General features: G+C 36.9%; 1 protein-coding gene across 7 annotated transcripts in view; it reads left to right on the forward strand.

The window, feature by feature from the left end:
* CSPP1 (centrosome and spindle pole associated protein 1) overlaps positions 1 to 25705 on the forward strand; it is a 68571-nt gene continuing 42866 nt past the window's right edge. For 2 of the 7 annotated variants that reach the window (XM_048286710.1, XM_048286715.1), the window contains exons 1-10: positions 318 to 372; positions 5070 to 5173; positions 5751 to 5847; positions 9785 to 9885; positions 10579 to 10602; positions 13068 to 13148; positions 15662 to 15763; positions 19161 to 19600; positions 23673 to 23774; positions 24420 to 24502. In XM_048286710.1, the coding sequence (XP_048142667.1) occupies positions 5072 to 5173; positions 5751 to 5847; positions 9785 to 9885; positions 10579 to 10602; positions 13068 to 13148; positions 15662 to 15763; positions 19161 to 19600; positions 23673 to 23774; positions 24420 to 24502 (1132 nt within the window). In that variant the 5' untranslated portion in view covers positions 318 to 372; positions 5070 to 5071. Of the gene's footprint in view, positions 35 to 317; positions 373 to 5069; positions 5174 to 5750; positions 5848 to 9784; positions 9886 to 10578; positions 10603 to 13067; positions 13149 to 15661; positions 15764 to 19160; positions 19601 to 23672; positions 23775 to 24419; positions 24503 to 25705 lie in introns of those variants that run through there. The other 5 variants (XM_048286712.1, XM_048286716.1, XM_048286714.1 and 2 more) reach the window with 4 other exon arrangements.

Here is a 25705-nt window from a genome sequence, read left to right on the forward strand (position 1 = left end):
CCGGAAATTGAGGAAGAACTTCTTTACTGTGCAGGTGACCGACCACTGGAATAGATTGCCCAGAAAGGTTGTGGAGTCTCAAGAGCCGTCTGGACGCGATCCTGTGCCATGTGCTCCAGGGTGACCCTGCTTGAGCAGGGAGGTTGGAACAGGTGACCGACTGTGGTCCTTTCCAACCTGCCCCATTCCGTGATGCTGGGAACCCCGCCCGCCGCCGCCTCCCCTCCTGCTCCGTTTCCCCGCCCGGGAGGAGGTGGCGGCCGGCTCGCACCGCCCTCCGGGGCAGCGGGGGGCGCTGCGCGGCGCCGCCCGCTGGGTTCCGGGGCGGCGGTAGCGCGCGGGGCGCGGACGGAGCCGCGGCCGCCGGTACCGGTGAGCGGGCGGCGGGGGCAGCGCGGCACCCGGGGACCCTCCTCGCAGCCCCGCCGGGCGGTTCCATCGCCCGCATCGCTCACAGCCCGGAGCAGGCGGCGGCGGGAGAGGGGGGGTTCGCTGGGCAGCGGGACGGGCTCCAGAGCGGGACGGGGCGGGGGCGCACCCGGGGCGTACCGCTGGGTCTGGGGGTCCCCGCGGGGGCGGCGGGGCTCGGCTCGGCTCGGCTTGGCTCGGCTGGCCCCGGCCCTCCGGCGGGGCCGCTTGTTGTGCGGCCGTTGCCAGACAACGGCGCCGCGATCCGGAAAGGGGCCGAGCCCCGAGTGCCGCATCCCCGCCCCGCAGCTGCTCCCTGAGGGGTCGGAGCCTTGCGGGGTGCCCCTGAGGTGCTGCCATGGAGGGAAGGAGGGAGGCTGGGACGCGGGTGCTGCAGGCCGGGGGAGAGGCGCGTACCCGAGCTATCGCTCTTGGAGAAATAAACCTGATCTCCTGGGTCTGAAAGTTTTTCGAAATTAGTGTCTTTTTGGATCAAATCACGTGCTCTGCAAAGTAGATAGGCCCTGTATTGGAGGGAAGGTAACTCGCGAAACTTGTTGCTTGGTTGTTCAGAGGATGGATTGCCTTCTCAGTTGCGAAAAAGTCGCATTGCTTTAGTCAAGAGTTTATTATTTGTGAGTGGCCAGACCCTAGAACCTGTGCTTTTTAGCAGCGCATTTGAAAGAAAAGTACAGGGAGCGCATCTCTGGCAGCAGTAGCTTAATCTAAGTGCCATTCACAAGGGTACAGAAGCAGGCAATACTAATTCCTTAGGAAGTTTGGGTTAAACTTTGAACAGTGTTTCTTAATGACACAATTAGTGGCCATGTAACCTGTAAGTACAATTACTAAACGTGGCATATAGCTGCTTTTTCAACTAAACGTGGCATGTAGTTGCATTTCCCTCCTTGACACCCGTGCTGCAGTTCATGTGGATGGGAATTACCGTTTTGCTGGTGCTCCTGATGATATTTTAATATTATGGTATCATAGAAGAGACAAAATCTTCTTCCACATGCTGGTTTTAAATTTTGTCCATTTTCCTGAACAATTAGGAGGGGAAGGGAAAGATTAAAATGGAATGCAGTAAACATTGCTTTAGGTGATAAAGTAGCTACACAATACGTAGGTAAATATAGTACATACAATACATATGCACATAGATGTTTTGAATACCCTGAATAGAGAGACATGCATTATTAACTCTGTTTGGGCATAGATCCAATAAAAATCTCATGTTCAGACTTGACTTACTGTTCTTGAATATCTATATGCTTTCTATTGCTTGTTATGTTTGCTTAAGTTGAAGTTTACCTGGGTGACTGTAATTATTCAGGGTTGCTTTTGTAAAAACTCTGAATAAGGAAAAGAGGCTATGAAAATCTAACATCATCTTGAAAGAAAAAATGTGTAAAAATATTTTTATGGGACATTTTCAGACAGTACTTGAATTTATAGCAGACGTATGTTTAATTGAATTTTACTTTGAATAATGCATAGTTTTGGGAATGCAAATTATCCAAGATTTAAAGTTGCAAGAGCTAAAGGAAAGCTGATAGATAAGTGCTATCAAACATTTTTTAGAAACAGCATTTGCAAAATACTCTGTTTTACAAAAAACTTGAAAAATATGTTTATGCCTCGTGATTTTTTGGGCCTATGGATGGATTTTTAAGTGTTTACAGCATATTTTGACTTTCCCTTTGTGCTCTGCGCGTGCCCATGGAGTGATGTATCCCAGTTTTTGGTTTTGAATCTGCTACTTTTAGTAGTAATTACAAGAATCTAGAAATGCTCAAAAAGAATTCAGATGCATCGCTAAACTGAAAATAAATTCTTTTGTTCTGAACTGGTGTTACAGTGTCAGGCTGTGCCTCAGTGTGTTTGTGCAGCCATGGGAAGCCAGTTTGAAGTCGACAGTTCCCTGTGAGTTCGATGCTGTCACCTCCAATATAGTTCACTGCATGCTTGTGGGCTGTAGTAGGCCTCATCTCAGATAGAAATGTGTTATTTCTTTATTTTTTTGTGATTAGTCATAATCTCTTCATGAGGTAGATGATAAAATTGGTTAATATTCAGTAGGATATTTGCTTACATGCTGGTATATTTTTGGAACTTAACAGTGTATGTGTCACATTGAAGTTGTCACTCTTTTGCTTAGAACAACTAAGGAATTTTTCTTTTTTGGTATAATATATTCTTTTTGCTTGTCTCATAAAGTTTGCATTCATGTATATTTTAAGAAGATCAATTCAAGTAGAAGGATGTTAAGATGTAAAATGTCTAGATATTTCTAAGAAGGATTTGGCTACTCTTCTGGCAATTGTGCTGTGTTAAAGGTATGCTGAATCAGCAGTGCTGTAGCTTAGTGTTCTCCAAGGCCTGGAGTTGGCAGCTTTCTTCACACCAATTGAAGTGCCTGTGGAGTTCAACTGTTCAACTGTAACTGTTTTGTCTTTGGTTTTTAATTTATTATATTGGCCTTTTGAGCAATGTGATAGGAGTGCAGAATGCTGGAATATTCATTGTCTTCCTCGTGCTAGTTAGAAAATACACTGCAAAGACTCCTTTCCTTATGCCAGCTCTCAGAATAAGTTTGGTACCATTCCCATACAGTGATTCGGAAACAGTGCTGGAGTTTATAAATGCTGTTGTTAATAGAGGTAGGAAATATAGATGTTCCAGTCAGTGAGCTTTTAGAAAGGCTTCTCACAGTGCCTCCTACGTGTGGTAATTTTCCTCTTGATGACTGTGCAGCACGGGGTAGGTGATGAGACCAACTTCTAAAATCTTTAGTATGACAAGTTGTTTCACCCTTTCTGAACAGTTTTTTTATTATTGTTATGTAACCTAATAGGCTGAATAAAATTTACCATGCTTGGAAACTTATCCTCTTTCAGATTTCTTTTATCCTTTATCAGTGTGCAAAACTAATGAGATTAAAGATTTAGGACAAATCAGATGGGGGTATTTATTTTTGGCATTGATTGTCCTGTGTTACTACTAGGAATTTTAAATGGGTTGGCCTAGTTCTGTCTCCTTTATAACAATATTACACTTTTATATTATGAATCAAAAAAGAGAAAAAGTTTAAAGGAGTACGTTCTAAGGAATACATCAAGCAAATGTATTCTTTAAATTAAGTTATCGTGCAATTACTTCACATTAGAATTTGTGCATTTATTATTTCCATTTTGCTTCTACTGAGAATTTATCTCAGTCTCTCTGGACACATTATTTTTATTTTTACCTGTGTGCTCCCTTATTGTCTTTGAGATGATGGTTTGGGTTTTTTTGTTGCTGTTGTTTTTGAGTTCTTTGATCCTCTTCCTGAAACTGTTTTCTAAAATATCTTTATCATTGGCCTATTGTTTACTTCATACAATCTTATAAAGATACTGAATTAGCCTCAAAAAAACTGCTGTCTTAGTTTAGATACTGGATCTGATGGCATTTTTCAGGAACCTGCATAAGCAATCCTTTTGCTTATGCTGCATGGAGTGATTTGAGGGTCATAATTTTCTTCTCAGTTTCATGCTTCTTTTAAGCATGGAATATAACTTAAGGATTTTTTTTTTATCGGTAGGCTTGGTTTTGTAAAACTCCTCCTCCAGTGGAGTTGGTGAAAATGCTGAGTGGAGATTAGAATGTGTAGGCTTGTATGCAGTCATTCTTTTTGGTTTTGTCTTTTTTTTCCAAAAGTAGTTAATACGCAGCTTTGCAGTATTTTCAGTTCTGATAGGACTATTCTAACTCAACTTCAGTACAGTTCCATCGACAGGAACTTGGTTGGTTTTTTCATTATGAGGTTGTTGAAAGCAGCAATATATGCTGATTTTTCCAAATAAGATGCTAAAATTTCTGCTCTGAAGGACTTTCAGTTAAATATGCAAGGCACACAACTAACGGAAGAGAGGTAATTAGCTCTTCCTCAGAACATGTTTTCTTACAGATCAGTGTCTGATTCTCAGTCAATGCTTTGTCATATCCCTGATTTTAGGATTATTGCAGACTTGTAGCTGTACTTATTGCCTCTACTATTTTAGTGGTCCAGGAGGTAGGTACTATTGTCTCCGACTCCAGAAACACTATGCATGTATTTTGTGAGGGTTTTTTTAAAAAAATAATGTTTTATAAGCTCAATTATTTTCAAGACTTCTCATGGTAGTAAGTTAAGCACAAAATTAATTGTATGATTTGGTCTTTATTTTAGACTGTGCATATATTTTGCATCTTTTCTACTTTTTTCCTAATGATTCCTTCATCCTGTTTACTTTTCTATGTTTTCTAATTTTGATTTTATAGTTCACTAAGAGTAAGCTTGTGCTAGTGTGTAGTGAAGGGTCACTGGTAGACTTGCACTTTAAAAAAACAACCCCAAAACACTTCAGCCATGTTAGGAAAAAAAATTAGGGAAGTATCTTCAGTCTTGTAATCTGAAATCTTTGTATTTTCTTTCTGGTGAAACCTCAAGTAGTCTCCCCCATGGATGGGTTTCCCAAGTCAGTTGTTTTGTTGACCCAGCAAACATCTTAAGACTTGTAGTTCTGAGGGAGAAATTTGATTATTTTTAATTGCTGTCTTAAGCAACAGTAATTGAGCTTTACATTTTTGAGGTTCTAATGTAAATGCCATATTCTACATCTTTTCTGTAACTTTAGAAATGATGGCGGATGATTTAGAAAAATTTATTGAAGACCAGAAGGCCAAGTTGGCACAAGATAAGGCAGAACTTGAAAATGATCCACCTTACATGGAAATGAGGGTAAGAGTATTAAAAAGCTTTCCTGAATTTAAATACTTCTGTTGCCAAAGTCTTGATTGAAGCTTGCTTTTACTACACTCTTAAAACTGTATTTGTTGTTAAAGAGTATGTTAAAGATTTATCTATTCCAAGTAATTTCCAACTTCAGTGCTTCATATCTATATGTAGATTTTTAAAAACTTGTTTGCCACCAGGCATATGCAGTAAGATTTATGTTTTACAAGTGAGAAAAGTCTTGTACCTGGCTTTTCTTACTCCTTTGGCCCTCCCTAGGGAAGCTGATTAGCAGGGATCTGTCCTCTGTCTGCTTCAGAGCTTGAGTGTTGGGGTGGGGACGGAAGGTATAAATATCCTCAAAATTTCTGTTCCAGAAACTATGAAATATAAAAGGCAAATAACAATTAAAAAAAAATCTGTTCTTATCACAGTTTTCCTATTAGTAATTTTAATGTGTTAGTCCAGCATTACTTTCAATCCCTCTGTTCTCCAGTGCTAATAATTACATTACTAATGTTGTTCTTTCATGTGGTATTTCCTTTACTTTGTGATGCAGTAAGGCATTTTGTTTTGTTTTCAGAATAAGGAATCAGAGAAGCTTTATGAAACTAGCAAGATGTTAATCTCCATGGCTAAAGAAAATATACCTCCAAATAGTCAACAGAACTATCCTTTAGGTATAGTATATATTTTTTAATGTCTTCTAGATTTACGTACCATTTCATTGTCTTTGACAATTTTTGGAAGGGAATTACTGCTTTGTATTTTTAATCATTAGGGTGATCATTGTAATTCAAGTGCATAATAATTCCCCAGTCTTCCAAAAGTCTTGGGATTGTATGCAATTTTTTTTTGTAGTTAGGTTTTCTTTTTTTTTTGTTTTAATCAGGAAAATATGCCAAAAGCTTTCTCTTTCTTCTTGCAAGGTAGTGCCATTAAAAATACCCCAAATGAACCAAACAAAAAAAGAACAACCCAAAAAACCTGCTTGGCAGTCCTTGATAGGTGATGTGTCCTTTCCTATTCTATTGGGGTGCAGCAAAATCTTCAAAAGTTCATCTTTCATCTGAACTTTATTGCAAAAGAGTACATTCCCTGTATGTGGGAAGTAGGGCTTCTTTCCTTCAGCCTCTTAGCTTAGGAGTCCTGGTCCAGCTTGGCTAAGATGCACACAGTTAAACTAATTTTTCTTTATTAAATAGTGTCTTTCAAACGTTTAGGCAGTTTAAACTGTTTTTATTCCTTTTGTAATTTTGTTACAATGTAGTCATTTGTTGTACAAGGAAAGAACAAGAACTTCATTTTGGTTGAAATCTTAACCAAGTGAAATGGTTCGATTTATTTTGGTGTGGCTACCAAAAGCTTAATATCTGTTTTCTTTATATATTGTCCTTTTTCTTCTTTTCTCTGTGTTCTTTGTGATGTTTGATTGAAAATGTGTGATAGTGTTCTTTGCTCCATTTTCCTGTTCCTGCAATGTGCCACCTTTCCTTGGTTGTTGTATCATCTCCCTTCTGTAGGCACTACTGTTTTTTCTCAGCCACATTTGTGCAGCTCAGCTTTGTCCTGAGAGCTTTAGAGCTTTTCTGTGTCCTGTTTCTTTTTGATAGGTAACTCTTTTCTTTGATGTGTAGACACTGGGTTTGTACATCATTAATTTTCGTACTGTGCCCACTCTAATTCTGGTGTCATTCTGCAGCTTCCAGTGGGATGGAGCCCGAGCTTGTGAATCTGTATGTCTGAACTGATCTTAGCTGCATAAGTAAAAACATGGTTTTTATAGGGATGTTGTATAAATAGAACTTCCAGCCATCAGCAAAGCAAGCTCCTCAAAGACCTTTAGAGGAAAACTTCACAGAAAAATACTCAAAATGATAATTGAATATTCCTTGCTTCCAGAAGTCATAATGGATAAGCTTGGTTAGAGGGCTGCACTTGAATCAGTATTTGTCACACATTTTTGGCAGTTTTATTTGGTGCCACAGGTTACTCCTGGTGCTGGTAATTCTTTGCTTAACTGAGGAAACATATGATACAAAAACCAGAACACAATAGGTAGTACCCCACTGGCTGTGACAGACCATTACCAAACAGTTAAACTTTATTAATATTAAAATAGTTTTATCTCTTGTTGTTGAGAGCTATAAAAGCATGTAATGTTGTGTTTGTTACTGTAAATTTGACTTAACTGTTGACACCTGAATATAGTAACAACGAAGTATTACAGATGAGGGGCATTCAGCTGAGCTTAAATGAAAAGAAAGAGGAGCAATTGCCATGTTGTGGTTTAACCCCATCTGGCAACTCAGCACAGCCACTCACTCACTCCCTCCACACTAGGGGGGTGGGGGCAGAGAACTGGAAGAGTGAAAGTGAAAAAATTCATGGGCTGAAATAAAAACTCAGTAATAATTGAAAAAAAAAAAAAAGTAATGAAAAGGAAAATAACAAAGAGAAAGAAGTAAAACTCAAGAAGAACCAAGTGGTGCAAATGTAAAACAATTTTCAACACTGCTTCCAGCACAAATCCAAAACACAGCCCCACACCAGCTACTATGAAGAAAATTAGCTCTATCCCAGCCAAACTCAGCACTTTCTATAATAATCATTTGGGTGCTGAAATGGGTGGTTGCTGATATTAATGGCTTGATCTGCTTTAAAGCACTGTAATTTCGTGTGGATTAAGGCAGATGGGGACTTGTTCCTTGGTAGCTTTTAAGTATATTCTATAGTTCTAGCAGTAATGTTGAGATTCAGACTGAATAAAGTTGCAGTTATTTCTCAACATTGCATACATGGAAATATTTATGTAAAAATGCATTTAAAATCTTAACATTTTTAAAAAAATCATTGTCAGTGTGATTCTATGTGGTTAATAGAATGTGAAATGGCAAATAAATACAGAAAATACAGAATAAACATAAGTGACAAAACAAAAAGGTTATCTCTTATTCTGTCAGAAGAATTCGGACAAATTTTGCATGACACTAGGTTGAACATATGTTGACTGGAGTAATTTTACTCTGCTAGGCTCTCCTAGAGTAGGTTTTTGAAATGGGTAGTTTTCAAATATCCCCCAGATCACTACCCATAACTGTTATCTCAGTGCTTTTTTGGTGGCCAAAAAAAGTCCTCTGTAACAAAATTAATTTTAAACCATCTTTTGTTTGAATACTTCACGTATTTGAATCAAAGCACTAGATTCTCACTTTTCTCTCTTTTTTTGATACTGAATTTCAGTAGCACCTGTGAAATTACTAAATGAATCTTTCCTTCAACTTTTTAGTTGCTTTTGATCTTTTTCTTGGTTTTCTAGAATTAATTCAACAGTACTTAGGCATAAAATAAAAGGCAAGAGCAAGCAGCTGAAACAAACCATTTCTTCTTCTGTATTCTATTACATTTTATAACCCCTTTTCTGAAGTTTGAAATGGTACATTATTTTTTTAATGAAATTCACACTTACCTTATGTGCAAAATTAGGAGAAAAGTGGGCTGGAGAAGAAGTCCCCGTGCAGATTTTGGCTAGTAGTTGAACCCTGCAGGCTGTTTCAGAATAGCATAGGAGATTCTTAATCAGGTATCGGGTCCTTTGGTTCTGCAGAGGGTCAGGCTGACTCTTGTTTGCTACTTCTTCCCTGTTACACTGTTTCCCTGGCTCATGGGGATAGGATAAGTCCAAATGTATCTCGAGCCAGGCCAAACAAACTACCCTAAAATAAATTTGGACTGATCTAAGAGTAAGTCTTGAATATCTCTCTCTTCCCTCTTACTCCTTGCTGCTAATTTTACATAGATCACAAGATGTAGAAATGCTTTTAGAGAAACAATATGAAATAATAATAATACACACACACAGAGTTGTAATCTTTATCACTAGTTGTGTGATTTTGTGGAATTCGCTGGTCTGTGGAGAGTGGTGAAAGTGACTACAGAGATGGGCTTCTTGGGTAGAGGATGTTTCTTATAAAGTACTTTGAAATGTATTTTGGGAACAGCAAACAGCTTGCATAGCATAATATTTTATTATAGTTTAAGAGTGCAGCTGTTATGAGACCTGATAGTAATCTCAGAAAGGTACTAATGTGTTTTGGGTCTACTACGATTAAAAACACTGAGGTGGAAAGAAAAATGATTATTATTTTTATCATATAGTCAGATTCCCTCTAGTTGTGTAGGAACAAACAAATGTTTCACATGCTAAACAAATAGCTTGCTGTTTTCATTTGGAAAGTGTGTTTTCTATTGTGTGGTAAACACAGCTTAAAATATCAGAATAATTTAGAAGCTCACATGTCAAAGGAGATTTCTTTGGAAACATACATTGACAAAAGAAATATGTAAAAGATTCAATTAAATTCAGCTTATGTTGCTTTTTTTTATATGGGAAGAAAAAGTCAAAGGATGAGAGGAAAACTACTATCCAAATACCAGTCTATTTTCCTATGCTTTTCACCCAACTACTCATACCGAGAAGGTGGTTTTTTTATTACTGGTTGCATAGTTAATTTTTTTTTTTTTATTGCTTGTGTCTAATAAGAATCCAGATGTAGCTTTTGCTTTGTATTGATGCAAAGTAGTAAATAATGATATTTAGCGGTGTTAAACTTTCAGGTGACTATGGCTTGAGTTTACCTCTTGGAGAAGAATATGAACGAAAAAAACATAAACTCAAAGAGGAACTTCGACAAGATTACAGGCGCTATCTTTCTCAGGTAAAGCTGCTTGTCTGGTTGCTTGACTTTAGTGAGTCTCTTAAAATTATTCTCTCATTTAATTGAATGAAAATTAATATCTGTAGAGAATTTTTTAAGGAGGCATTCATTATGAGCAATGGCTGTTTTTGAAGACTTGAGTGAAAGTAATTTCAAAATATTTCCTAGGAAGGGTTATATATTTTAGGCTTCTGCAGATCTTGTTGCCATGTGACTTAGTACACTTCATTCTGAATATTTTAATTATTTGTTTTTGCTTCTTCCTTAGTTTTTTTCTTAAGAATTTAAAAGCTGTTACTTCCTGAAGTACTTATGTGTTCTATGGTCTGTAATTGGGGTAAGAATATCCCTATACTTACTGTGATTCCATTTGACAGCTTCTTTTCAATTTTAGAAAGAAAAAACCTTTGATGTTCTGCTTAACATGATTTACTAAATGTCACAGTAAATTTAAAATTGAAACAATATGTATGAAATGTCATCATCTTGGGGATATTCTGTAGCTGCTCTTTATGAGTCAGAAAAAAATGAGAAATCAAATAATTTTTGTTTTATGAAAATACTATTTAACAGTGTCTTTAATTCTTAAAACGAATTAATGGATTTGCTTTAAGAAAGGAAGTATTTTTTGTTAAGTCAAATATTTTTGACTCAAAGAATCCTTTTGAATAGTATCTTTTCCCTGATTTTTAGGGTATTTCACAGGCAAAAAGAAAGGTAGGGTGCCTTCAATATTATTTTTTTTCTTTCAAATTAGTTGCTTTTTGCTTTGTTTGAAAACTTTATGCTCTTGGAATTTAAAAAATCATTACTTTTTTTTGTGCTTTGTGCATTTATGCATGCTGTAGTGATTAGTTGTGACTAACAGCATTGCTTGCTTTGTGCAAAATGATTACTTATATTTATTATTTTCCATTTTTAAGTTTTTAAAACACTTGCTGATTTCCTTTTCCCTTTGCAGTTGCCATTGTTGCTGTTCAATGCTGGCTCTACAGTAGTTTTTATTTTAGTAGACATTTGCTTCACGGATTATCAGTTATGTAGATATGAAGAGTTCACATACTTTTTTTTCTTGCTATACATTCTTTATAAAGCTGGAATAAAATACTAACCTATATAAATATTATAATATATCATCACAACCAGAGTCAGGGCTTTTTTCTTCCCTGTCCCTATGAAGTCTCATCAGTGGTGCTTAGGGAAGCAGTAGAGCCAGTTATTTAGCACCTACTGGCCAGAATGCAAGAATACAAAGAAGTATTGTGAGGACAAAATAACACCTCTGGTGTTATTTTAGCAAGCTTTTTAAAATAATTTTAATTTAAAAAGTATTTTTATACTTTTGTGAATCTGTAATTTTGAAATTTAGCTCTCCATCCAAATTGTTCAGATTGAGCAACTTCAGTAAAGGACCAGGAGGTAGAAACACAGTCTGCTGGTTTTTTTCTGGGGCTTTGAATAACATGCATATGATACAAATTGTCTATATTAGCATGCACTAGAATTCTTGAATAGCAATAGCAACAGCAGAATAAACTGCCTTCTTAACCTCTAACCAAAATTATCCTTATATAATTTTTGTTTCTTGTTTAAGACTCCAGATTATTTTCAATTAGAATATTGTGTTAAAATGTACTGTTTCATAATTACCACCGAAGTACCCAAATAATATAATCTTTACATTAACTTCTAGTGTTTTATTCTCAACTGGACTTCAGTTTTACAAATTTAGGTTTACAAGGCTTTTTGTTTGTTTGTGTGTTTGGTCTAGTGCATGTTAGCTGTATTAAGCTGGTAAGGACTGAGGAAGAACTAAGATAACAATCTCTAATTTCTTCTTCCCACCTAAAGAGATGGTGGAACTTTTAGCAGTTCTCATTGTCATAACTTTTTGTTAATAACTTGCTTAGTCTTGCTTATCTAGAAAAATGCAGCTTCCATATCAGATTCTGATTTTGGAAAATAAGTTTTTAAGATCAGAGGTAACCTCTAGAGATGTCTTCAAAATACGTGTAAAGAATTTCTTAATAATGAGGATTACAATTTATTTACCTTTTCTAGTAGAAATAACTTGGTTTTCCATATAAATCTAGTTGTTGTGGTGCTTGAATATTTGCATGATTATTAAATACATTAAATCTTTTAATGTCTGGTTTGAAATATCATTTATAATGATGGGGGTGTTTCTAATGATGTGGCTTTGTACTGGAACAGGTAGAGCTCTTACTTTTTGACTTTCCTCTAAGCTTTTAGGCTACATTGCGATATAGATAATGAAAGGAAGCAATGCTAGTGAAATACTGTATTTCACCCATTCCCCTCTTCAGCCCATGACACACAAATAGATGATCTTTTTATTAAAGATAATCAGGTTTATAAAACATATGATTGACTGAGAATGGCCCGGGGATGCTTTTAATAAAGGAGTGATATATGACACATCTAGACCTGGAATCTAAGGACCTGCTCCAGCACTGGTGTTTGGTTTGAAGAGCAGGTACTTTGATTTGTTGCACAGCCCAGTTCCCAAGCTGTGGCCCAGGGATCTATATGGAACAAAAAGATACTGGTTTTGATGGGAAGTTCTGTTCTGAAAGTGACTGACGTTCACAAGGAATTACAAGTTTTGGTGATGGGTCATTATCCTGAAAAATTTGGGTACTGCTGGTATGGAAAACACTGTTGAGATAAAGAGGTGTGCTACTGTTAGCATGAATTCCATGTGTTAAAATAAGAGGTAAACATATGTTTTCTGCTGTTAGAAAAAGCAATTTTTCATCTTAAGTAAGGAAGCGTCTTGGAAAACTCCTTGTATGCTTGTACAGATGCTTATGCTTTTGCTACAGAAGAACTGAGTGGGGTTTCTTTGAATAAAAATAGGGTTTTTTTAATATCGAGACTAACATATGTAATACTGGAAATAGTGTAACATGGAAGAAGTGACAAATACTTTCAAACTCAAGCTTAAAACCTGACAAAGACATTTACTTCCTGCATTCCTTCACTTCATTCATGTGTTTCAAGAACATCTGATGTTTTCAAAATGTGAAGGTTGTCTTCAGTCTTTAGTTCATTAAATTGCTCAAATTAATTTCAGAAAATATAATTCCTAACGGCTCTTTAGTGAGTAAGGTTTGGTATTTTAAAATGTATTGAATGGTTTTAAATTTCTTTTGATGTAGAAAAATTATCTGACTACTGGTGAAGTAGATCCATATACTCAGGGATTATCTCTTCCTATTGATGAGCGAAGATCTGCCAAGGTAAATATATGAAGTAAATTAAGTAAATGGAGTATAACTTGAAAAATGTACCTGGGTGTTGAAACTGCTATGGAAAAAATATTACCACTTAAGTTTTTTTGTTTAGTTGTGGTTTTTTTCTTTTTTTTTCTTACACAAATGAATGTTTTTTGAGGTGGTAATTAGTAATCATTTTCAGAAAAGTCTGGTCCTTGAATTTTTTTTTTTTAATTTTTGATCCTAGGTTACCTGTACTCTTAAATTTTAGATATTTGGTTTTTATTATATAGATATAATTCTGTACTGATATTAGTTTGTGGTTTGCTACCTCTGATCCACACATTTAGAGCACTTGGTCTGTTCAAGACCTCTAGTGGTTGTGCTTGGGTTTTGTTCAGCAATTAATACTGATTTGATCTCCTGCCCTCATGCTGTTGGCCTTATAGTCCCAGTTTCTTTCTTGTGTTTGCTTGTAAATTGATCCATGAAGTTGAATCAGCAGAAACATTGTAATTTATCAATAATTTATCAATATTTTTTCTGATCAACACCACTGGTTGGTTGTTAAGATTGGTCAAAGCACAGCAGAGATTCAAGGCAAAAAGATAACGTGTGTTGCTGGAAGAGGAGCAGACATTTGCAATCCTGGGAGTTTTGTTTGGTTTTGATTTTATTTTTAACCTTTGTTGCCTTCAAGTTGCACTGTTGATCTGTGTTTGCGGCTATGCTATCACTGCAATCTGATGCAAGGCTTCTGCTGTGGCACGGGTTGGCTTTGCCTTTGTGCTTACATTAAACTTTCTGCCCCTCCTGTGCTCTTGGTTTGGATGTAGGAGGAGCCAGGTGAGAACTCAAAGTGAAAATTGCTTTTATGAAAAAGCCCTATACTCCAAGTTATACAAGTGTAAAAAGGAGGCAGAAAGAATGAAACACCCAGAAAGGGGGAGAGGACTCCTCCGGAGCAGCATGCACTTGTACTGAGTTTATGTTTGCTTCAGGTTCTCGTGAACTTTGTATTAACCCTTGCAAGTATGTGTGCTGAAACAGTGAAAAATAAAGTATGATTGATTAATTCTGGGGAAATTAAAGATGTATTTGTACTGGAAACATGTCTTATCATTGATGGATTTGTATCGTATCAGCTCTGTATAGGTGTGTTGTATCCTTTTTACCCATCTATTTGTTGCTCTTGCAGAACCTAAAAGCTGCCAGGAGATGTCACACTGTGCCCTGTTAATCAGTTGGCCTCTGGGCAGAATAATGAGAGGTTAACATTTGCATTTTGGTTTCCTTTATTAGGTCAAATGTGCAGTCACATAGCATATTGAATTTTCTGCTGAGTGTTTTGCCACCTGTTAAAGACAATGCTGGTTTCTCAGCTTTGCAAAATGCATCTCAGGCAGCTTTCATGGCTGTCTGCATGTTTTAAATTGTCACTGTTAGAAAACCTATAGGAAACTTTTTTGGGGGGAAAAAAACCAAAAACTGAAACCGTTTTGGAGAGCATTAGTCTAATTTGCAAAACTTTTAGTAATCTGGTATTTATGTGGTGGTTGATGTATAAATTATTTTTGTTCGAAATTTGCTCATGAGAAAGTAAATTTATGTAATGTTCAGAATTTTTTAATACTTTTACTTTTTAATTGGAAAATGCTGCAGCAGAAAAGAGCTTGATTCATAACACTGTAGTATAATTCTCTTTTTTTCCTGTTTATGATTGTTGGAATTGGATATTGTAAGAGATACCCCATGCTCTAAACGTAAGGGACTGATACCAAGAAATAATGCAAATTAGAGTTTGCTTTATCTGAAGACTTTTGTATTTCATATTATGTTATCAAACTATTGAAGTACAATTCATGTATATTTTTAGACCTGAGAAAGCTGGTTATAAATGTTATCACCTTGTAAAAGCAGCTAGGACAACAAGCATAGGTCCTGTTTTTCTTGGTTTTCCTTGCATTCATTGCACTTTGGACTTTTTGGAGTCAGTTTGTTTGTTTGAATTTAAAAGTTCAAGTTATATCCTAAGCTGTAATTGATACATCTTGTCTACAATTGTATTTGTTCTCCTGTTTTAATTGTGAGAGGGGCAAGTCACAACTAGCCTTAACACAAAGAAAGAAATTGTATGTTTGAAAATCAACTGTAAATACGTTCAGATTGGAAATGAGAAGGCAATTCCTAATTGTTGGAGAGCGGCTTTGGTAAATTTTGGAAAAAGCTTAGCAGAAGGAAACCTACCTGGTTTTAAAGATGGACCTTGATATACTGTAGTGTCTCTGGGGACTAGACTTCATGCCCAAGAAGCTGACTTCTGCTTACAGATTTCAGATTAAGAGAAAGTGCTATGCTAAGAGAAAATGAACTAAAACCTCAAAGTAATTCAAGCTTTATTTGTACATCACAAAAAATGAGAAGGGGGAGGGGGGCAAACACACAGTTTGCATTTATTCATTTAGTACTGCTGTTCTATGAAGTTAAAAGCTACAAAAAATGCAAAATTATGATGCCTTTTTCAATGCCTATTTTAGGAGAGATTACGGCTTGAAAGAAACAAGGAGTACAATCAATATCTCAGGGATAAAGAAGAATGGAATGAAAGGCTAAGGAAATTAGGGAAGAAAAACAGAGAGGTAATACAGTTTTACAGTCTTATTATTGACTCAGACATACAAAGTAAGACAAAATATACAAATAATGTTGTTCAATTAGGCCACAGTTTTATTAATGCATCTAAGCAAGTCCTGGTTACGACTCTCACACAGTGCAGTTCTTGATTCCTGCTTCTGTCATGTCTGTCTGGTAGAAGGATGCTTTAATTCATCTATGTGCCTGAAGCAATTCTGTGGGTTGTTCTTGGTAATAAAAGTGGTATCCAAAAAAGCTGTCTATTTGAACAAAATGTTGAACTCCACATAGGGTTCCTTAGCTTTTATTTGTAGATTCTTTTTTCCTCTCTCGTGTAGAAAGCCACGCAAGTGTAGCAGCCATCCAGAATATGGTGCTGTGCATTTGTGAATAAAGATCAAAAAGTCTTTACTGCTGAATGTGAACTAGACATATGCATAATTGAGTTCCAGTTCTGAGCTGAGGCCTTTGATTTGTATGGCAGTAAGCAGCTGGGACCACATACACACTCACCTCTGTTGGATGGGGGAGAGAATCAGAAGGGTGAAAGTAAGAAAAAGTGTAGGTTGAGTTAAAGACTGTTTAATAGGTAAAGCACAAGCTGCTGACACTAGCAAAGCCAACCGAGGAATTCATTCACGTCTCATGGGCAGGCTGGTGTTCAGCCATCCTCAGGAAAGCTGGGCTCTGTCACATGTAACTGTGACTTGGGAAGACAAATGCCATCACTCAGAATGTCCCCCGTCCTTCATGTTGAGCATGACCCTCTCTAGTGTGGAATATCGCTTTGGTCAGTTGGGATCATCTATCCTGGCTGTGTCCCCTCCCAGCTTCCCACGTACCCACAGCCTCCTTGGTGGTGGGGCAGTGTAAGAAGCAGAAAAGCCCTTGACATTGTGTTAGTGCTGTTCAGTAGGAATTAAATTATCCTGGTATTACCAACACTGTTTTCATCACAAATCGAAAACATAGCCTCATACAAGCTACTATGAAGAAATTTGTCTCAACCAAAACTAGTGCAACAGCCAATTGGATTTTTAGGTCTGATTAGCATTGTTGGGAGACTCTTAGTTTGAGTAATCTGGAAGCAATATATTGATCCATAAACTCTTTTCAACTTTAAAATCTTGTCTAGAATAGGTAGATTTCCTTTTTAAAATATTTTTGCCTCAGTTTAGTGATGGACTGTAATAATTTGGAACTTTCATCTAATGAAAGTTTCATTTCAGAAGTCCTTCCACTTCTTTTTAATAGGGAAATTCTAAAGTGTACAGTAGTGTGAGAGCTAGATTGTTCTATGAAGGACCTTGTATTTGTACCTAAAACCCAATAAACAGCTGAAAGTTTATTGTCTTCCTTATAGCAGCTGGCAAGTGCAAATCCCCCTATATTTGTAATTTCTGTCTAGAAGAATGTTTCTTGTCTGTCTCTAGAAAGATTGTTTGCTTATGAGAAACATCTTTTCCTTCAAGTGCATTGGAGTGTCAAATAGTTGAAAACTGTTTTAATCTGTGAAGGCATCTATAAGGCAGCATTCAGGCTTCCTGTAGATGTTGAAATTGAGTATCTCATTCTTACTGCCTTCTTCAAGGTTTGGAGTGCTACACAGCAGTGATCTCTAGGAAATACTGGCAAAAATGCAGCTTGTTTTTTGTGCAACTGAACTAAGTCTCTCAAATTTTTCTAAGTGTTTGGGCACTTAAGTTTCCTAAGCTGACTTACACAATGAAATCTATCTAGGGACTCAAGAGATTTTCTTTTTGCTTTATTTGTCAGCCACTTGGACCTTTAAGTTGTATTTTCATTACTCTTGTGTAGAAACTATTTTGCTGTCAGAAAAGAACAAACAGGAAAAAAAACCTGGTCAGGATTTGTTGAGGTTATGCCATCTCTGAGGGATATTTAACTTTGAGTGAGAGTCAAATTACATGTGACCTCCAAAGTTTGATCCAACAGTTTAGATAGTCACAGGATAAATCCTGCTCAGAGTAGTGTTAACTTCACAGTTTAGGTTAGGTTGGTCTGGCTTTATTTGGTTGAGGTTAGAAAGGGTGGAGAATCCACAGTTCCTCTGGGCAACCCATTCCATCGCTTTAACTGCTTGATCTGAACTTCTGTCCTTCTGTATCCCATTGGAATTTTCCTTTGCTGCAATTCTTTGAAAACCGTGAATACTGGTGTCTCTGTAACCACCTTTTACACAGGGACTGCAATTATTAGTTCCTCCTGCCCCATACACACCCTCCTTAATCATTTTCCCGGCTGAATAAACCCAGCTCTGTCAGCTTCTCCTTGAGGAGCTCAAATACCTTAACCATCTCAGTAGCCACCCTCTGCACTTCCTTCAGTGCATCAGTATCTGTGGGGAGGGGAGGCAGAGACTGGGCACACTACACCAGAACCTAAATACTGAATAAATACGGAGCAGAGGAGAAGGGTCACTTACCTCGACCTGCACAGATACTGCAGCCCAGGGTGTGGTTAGCATTCATCACTGCAAGAGTGCTCTGCTGCCTCATGTTCAGCTCCTTGCCCACAACTAACCCAGGCCTTTTTCTGCAGAACTGCTCTCTAGGTGGTCAGTGCCCAGCCTGTCCTGGTGCATGGCACTGTTCTGTCTGAGATACAGAGTTTTGCCTTTGCCTTTGTTGATCTTCATGAGCTTTTTGTCAGCATGTTTCTCCAGCTTGTCAAGATCCTTCTGAGTGGCAGTCATACCCTCTAGTGTATTGGTCCTTCTTCCCAGTTTCGTGTCATTTACATCCTTAATTTATTTTTTCATTAAATTTTGTAAAGTATGAGTTACTGTTATCTTTATTCCATTGAGGAAAGATTAGATCAAAGATTAGTACACAGAAATACTACAGGATTTATGCAAAACCATGGTTTTTATTAGGACTTCGTATTGAACACTAGTCCAGAGTGTCATAGGGTTTTTTATCTACTTAACTATCCTTTCTGATAATGACATTTCCTGAGGAGCAGAGACATTGAGTAAGAAATGCTCAGGTTGAAAGGTTGTGCTCATAGGTAAGAAGTATTGCAGACTTGCCTGAATCTGGATAGAATGAAGATACCTAGTCTCTTGAGGAAGTAAAGTTTGAAGTGTTTTTTTGATTCTTTGCACCTAAAAAACTGGAGGTCATATTGGAGTTCATAAAAGACCTGTCCAGTATTGATAGCCATTCTTCTGAAAGACATTAGATAAGAGGAACAGTACTCTCTTTTTCCTCAAGAAAAATGAATAAACCCCTAGTTTTTAAGCACTTCTTGAGGTATTTTCCTTGCTCACCTCTTACCTTTCTTCTTGATGAGGGTTTATTTGAAGAAATACAGAACTAAGGTTTTACTCAATGTGATTTGTTTATATTCAACCCTTTCAATATTGTTTCCATTAAACAGAATGAGATGCACAGGAATAAAACACCTATTGCTGTTACCAGGCTCCAGCCAGAACTACATAGAGAAGTCCAGCCCTGTAACACAGGTGCAGAACCTCCCAAGAAGGATGCCTTTACTTCCACAGAAGGTTGCGAAGAGGTGCTAAGTAAGAGATGGTTGGAGGAAGACAGGTACCACAGGTTAGATGATGAGGTTGAATTAAGAAGTCGACTATTAAATAAAAGACTTGATGAAGAAGTTCACAATCAAAGACATCGTGGATTTGCTAGCCAATCTGTAATTTCTACTAGGAAGCATCACAGACTTGATGAAGATGGTGATTTTGGGAGAAGATACTACAGAGGGGAATATGATCCTGAGACAAATGCAGAAATGGACCATAGATTTAGATGTGAAAGCACCTATGACAGAAAAACTCCCCGGAGTTTTTATTCTGAAAGGTACTCTTAGCTCCATTTTCTCCTTTATTTCTGTAGTGCTTGTTGACAGCTATGGTTTACTCTCTTTCAATATTAGAGAAAATTCCCATGTGAAAGCAGGATTGTTGTACTTACTTACAAAAAGGACCTTTGCAATAATTTATAGAAAAAGTGTTGAAAAATTGGACCAGTACCTTTATACATCATACATTAAGAAACATTTTATATATTATAGCAAACCAAGGGTACTAGAAAAATTACCCCAGAAGCAGCAGTTCACAATTCATTTTTATGAAGAATGGTTTGCCAGAAAACATATTTGAGAGCAAACCCCTGCACTGGGAACGCAGTGTTACCTCTGTTTCCTTTCTCTGTAATAGTTCCCCCAAGTCAGTTTTCAGTTCAGATTCCAAAACTGGTTTGAGCTTCAATTTTTGGTACATGTGACTATGTGTATAAAATGTAAAAGTCTATGTTTTAAAAATCCTCTTTTTTACTCCATGTCTTCCTAAATGGCAGGCTTTAAACATCTGTGTAGTTGATGGCTTTAATAGGTGCTAATCTCTCTAATAACTACACAGGTTGAATAAATATTTGCGAAAGCCCAAACCGAACAAAAGAGGGTGTCTCATATAAAACATTCACCAGGAAAACTAATACTATGTACTGTTCAGTATTAAGTAGTCTTTACTGTGTTAACTGATACATCAGTTGGGTTACTTTGACATAAACTGTTAATCTTTCTCTTCTAGCTTACCTGTTTAAAAGAAAATAAAAAACGTACAGCCTTCTTAATCATTCAGGGTTTGGCATTCTGGCCACCTTTAGTGATTCCATTGCAAGAACTGGTTGCTTTCAAAACCAGATGGGTTGTGGTGGGAGACAGTACCAAACTTGAAACTGATTTGTTTATATAGGTAAATAAAGCAGTGAAGTTTATTGTAAATAAATTTTCAAATGATATTTTAAAGGTGTTAATTTGTTCCCTTTCCAGGTCTTGGGAACATGAGTGTTGTAATTATTTTTATTTGTGTTAAGCCTGTTGCCAGAATTATTTTCCTGCAATTGCTTCAATGAAGGAACCAGTGTTCTTCCTTTGCAAGGCAAAATAAACACTTTTTCTTTTTTCTAGAAATAATACTTCTATGAAAAACAAAGGCATATTGTACTGCTCTAAACAGTGTTAAATATTACTATTCTTTTTTGTTGGTAGTGGCTGGTGGATGGGTTAAATGATCTTTTGAGTCATTGTTTACAGGGATAACTTTCTGGATAGCAAATTAATAACTGGGGTGAGAGGAAATGCTCTTCTACTGTAAAAGCATTTTCTGAATTCAATGAACTCATATTTCTTTTCCAGTTTCAAATGCCAAGAGAGTTATAAAAATTTTTCTCCAAAAATAGCTCTTGATATTCTTTCTCAGCCTTAAAAAAAAGTAGAGGAAGTAAGTCTGTGGAAAAAATGAAATGTCTGGAAGTATTTGGGAGAGTCAGACTCTAATAAATGGGTTATTACAAAGTTTCAGACTGTGTGTTCTGGTGTGCTTCTAAAAAGTGTGTATTTATTCATACAGTGTTTCTGAAAAAGACTAGCAATGGAAACAGTGGTTAAATAGATGAGAGGAACAAGATTGCCCATTTTCTGCTGAGATTCAGAGAAGAGAACGCAAAATTCAAAATCTGTTCCATTCTGTAGTGTATTATTGGTAGAAATGAGCAAATGAGGTTGTAGGATAAAGTGGACTTGTCCTATAGCTTTTCAGAAAGAAAATTATTAGAAGCTGAATTTGATGTCTAAGAAAGGCAACCAAAATATTTTTCAAACTAACAGCAATGTTTAATTCCGTCAGAGAATTAAAGTGAGTCAGTTAATGCTCAGGATGAGTGTCCTCTTTTTATTAGGTAGCTGTTTGCCACTGTCTAATGCAGCTGGACACAGAGTCTAATATTTAAATAAAAGTAACCATTTGATAATGTTTGAGGGTTTACTTTGTTTCTCAAAGAATTTATACAGAATTATATAGATAAACTACCAGCAAGTATGGTGTTTGAACCAACCGTAGACATCATGTTGAATATTACTATACTAGTTTTAAGTTATTCCAGAAAATGTGGATGGTGCTTATATAAGTATCTGTGACTAATATATCACCAGGCAATTCATGGGTTATTTGGAGAGACCTCTGAAACTGGTTTAGCACCATTTTTCTTTTGAAAGAGAATAGAGGTGAGAGTCTTATCTTTGCTGTTGGCAGACGTGGTGCATCTTCTTAAAATAATCTTCTGGACCATCACCTGAATTACCTGAACTTAATTTTGTACATAAGATTATTTATGGGTTTTTGTGTATATTTTCTACTAATGAATTTTTATTGAGAATTAATTTTCAGTATATCTTTATTAAATGTGTTTTTTAATCTGGTACTTTTTTCTCCTTTGCAAGGAGCTCCACTTAACCTCCTATGAAGTGCATTCAGTCTCTTCAAGGAGAAATACATCTTTTAGTTAGTTACAGCTCAGCTTCTGAAGAGTTAGCATTTTTTTTCTACATTTCAGGGAAAGTCAACTTTTCCCAAATACATTTGATTCATGATGGAAACTAAGTTTGAAAGGAGACATGTTTTTATTTGCTCTACTAAAGTTCTTAGGTTTTTATATGGGGGTTATTAGTTTGGAGAGGCAGATGGTCGTAACAGGACTTTTCAGAAGGGTTTCTGTTTTGATGGAGTCACAAGGTCTGTGGCATATTTCAACAAACAGAAATTGTGACCGGGAAGTGAGAAGAATTGCAAAACGTTTTAGTTCTTAGGAGTGGAATGACCCAGCTGTCAGGTCTGTCCTGTGAACAGGAGACAACAGCTTCTTGATTGAATTGGGCCAACATGTCTGGCCCTGCTGTGCTAAGCTGGCTGCTTTTTACAAAAAAGGTTGCCTCTTGAATTCCGAGGTTTGTTTCTTTGCTTCCTTCCTGCATCGTTTCATTACACTGGGGACTTGGCTTTTCCTTACAGCCTTGTAAGGAGCAGATTGATTGTTGTCATAAAGATGATCTTGATCGTGAAAGGAGATCATGTTATACCAAGAGGGTGAATGTTGTTCTTTCATGTTGTTCTGGTGGGTTGTTAAGATGCAAATCAATGTTTAATAATCTGCTTGCATCCTTTTGCCTTTGGTTATTGACTTCTATTTAAATTAGAGATAGGCAGAGCTGTGGTTCTTTTTATGTAAAAGAATGAGGTTTTTTCCCACATTTACCTTGGTTTTGGGGTTTTTTTTGTTTGCTTAATAGGAATTCCATGCCTCTGTCCAGCTCTGGAAAATATATAACTTTGTTAGCATTTGTTGGGTACTTTATTTTTCATTGAATACCTATTTTTGCCCTGTTTTGTCATGATAACTTGAAGTCCTCATTAGAGAGTTGTTACTTTGCAAGTCAAGAAAACCTTGTAAATTCTACCACCCCAGATCTTTTCAGGAATAGCTCCCTTGTGTCCATACAGTATTTGGCATCTTTGAAGTTACTTGAAGTTTCAATCATATGATTTCACTTCTTATGTAGATGACTCAAATTTTAGCTCCTGAATTTTTGTATTTATGGTTTTGCCTGTCTCTTGTCTTGATCAAAAGTCACTTCACCCTTTCAAATTCTATTGGGTGGGCAGTGAAGTGTAGATTGTCTTTAACGAAGCTTTTCATATCTGAATTGGCTGTTTCACCAGCCTTACCCAATATCTCTGTGCCAAAACCTGCTGAAGACTTTGCTGGCTCCTGGGGATTAAGAGCAGCAAGATCTGTTTCAATTAATGCAGTGTGAGTGTCAGAAGCCCTTCAGTGCTCAAAACTCTTAACTAGGCTCATTATATAAAGGCTGCAGGAAAGCAGGCTTGGGAATTCACACTCCAGACAAATAGCTGCCCTGACAGTGCTAGCAAATTGAATTATTTCTAGAAAATTGGGGTGATATTTTCAGAACTGGTTCTGCTGTCCAGTGTGCATTCAGGCAGCAGATCCATTTGCATGAAACTGCTGAACCTTCCATTTCAGATTGGCTGTTTCTAGGCAAGCATAGCTGAGTATTTTCTATTTCTTTAAGGCCCTATCTGAATGGAATGGTAAGAGATGTACCTGCAGAATATGAAGATGAATTAAAGGAGAGAGCACGTGTGCGGCCGATCTCAAGAACTGCAGATTCTAGGTGTGGTATACTGTGTATTTTTCTGATAATTGCACTGCAAAATTGTGGTGAGAGGCAAATGTTGGCTTGAAATCCCAAAACATCATCTGAAATGCCCGGTAGTTTTTTTCCTGCAGCTACAATATAGTATAACAAGAAAAACATGTTTCCTCTGAAAACTGCTATTGAAGCTTGCATGCCAGTTTTCTTTTTGAATTAATAGAGCACCTATTCTCCAACTGATGACTTTTATTGAGTCAAATAGTGTGGAATCCTATTTTGATAGTAGTTTTGAAATTCCTTTTCTTCCTCTTGTCTTGGTTTTGCACGTCCTGACGTGATCTAAGTGGGTGAGGCAGAAGCAGAACACTTGTAAAATCCTTACGTAAACTCTTGACTGGCACCATTCAGTCTGTCAACATGGTTGAAGTGCTCAACTGAGTCAGTTTTTCTGATGGCTTCAGAAACCAAAGGCAAATGGGAATTGTGAGAAATGCCTTTTTGCCAGGCAGTTTCTTCTTTTGCTTGGGATATTTCTTTGGATTGTAGGAAAACTGTTTGTCATAAATGTGTCACATAGTGATGTAAGTGAATCTGTCATGTTTCCCACAGACTGTGCAGGAGTTTGAGTTTGATCATTCCATTTTCTTTTTCTGTCTTTGCCAGAAATCAGGTACAGATTAGTTCTTCAGCTAATGAACAGGCCAAGTCTGCAGCTGAAATGTGGTATGCAACAGGCCTTGTTCTTGGTATGTATAAAAACCTAACTAAAAACACCAAGTTAGACTTTCTTTGCATATATTATTTCTGCATGTGAATAGTTAAAAACTAGAAAAAAGAGCTTTTCTTTTTCCTTGTGCTAGTTGTCTCCATGATTGGTAAATGAGTATTATTTACATAGAGAAACTAAAGCAAAACATGTTCCTTTTCCACTTTAATGTTACAGGACTTACTAATTAATTTTGAAGAGCCCAAGTTTCTTCTTAGATTTCATTAACTTTTTAAGGCCCAGATAAACAATTAAATTATTTTTACAAAATGAAATATGGGAGAAATCTTAACCTCTGTATTGTTAAAGACACAGCTTTATAGTGAATTTTAATTGCAGAAATATGGAAAATGGTACTGTTCACAACCCTGGGCGAGAACAAATGATTCTTATTATCTCTCCTGTAGTCATAAATTTTAGCAGGAAACACTAGTATTGAGTGTAATAGAGAGAAATACTGGTGAAGACATAGCATTCTTAGCTGAATTCAGGAAACTATAAGGTAAGAATAAAAACTCTAGTAGTTCTTCAGATGGGAGCTTTTGAAGGCAAGCTAGCTTTGAAATGTGGAAAAATAGATTAACAGTTGTCAGAATAATATCTGTTTATTTTTTCATTTGAATTTACCTGATCTTCAATGCTATATGTGGCAGGTCAGGTTTTCGGAACTGTTTAAAGGCAGCAATGAACCATTGGTGTTGTAGCAGTCAGTCTCTGGTCTGCCCAGTCATCTCATTTGTAGTAACCTGAGGACACAGAGGTGTGAATTTGTACTCCTAGCAGTCCTAGTTAGAAGAGTATTGTAAACCATGTTGTGAAAAGATTAAGTAAATGGAAACTTGAATTTTTTGAAAATGAGAAGTGATTTCAGACTCCCCCAAACTCACAAACCATGAGGTTATCTTGAGCATTTTGGTCACTTTGTAGTCCCAGCACAACAGTTAAATAAAAAAATCAATCAGTCATGCATCAGATTTTGTTGCTGTTGATTATTTGGCTTTTGTTTTAGTTTCCAGCTTCTTTCTCTTTATTATTCAGGTCTGCTTCACCAGAAGTCCACAGTTGCTTTGTGTACAGAGTATGTTAGGAGTCTTTGTGTCCAATAGTCATACTATAGAAAGTACTGCTGATGTTTTTTGGGGTTTGTTTTTAAAATAAGAGAAGACCTCTGCACATATTGTGG

The sequence above is a fragment of the Corvus hawaiiensis genome, chromosome 26 (genome assembly GCF_020740725.1).
Source record: "Corvus hawaiiensis isolate bCorHaw1 chromosome 26, bCorHaw1.pri.cur, whole genome shotgun sequence".
In the NCBI taxonomy this organism is placed as follows: Eukaryota; Metazoa; Chordata; class Aves; order Passeriformes; family Corvidae; genus Corvus; species Corvus hawaiiensis.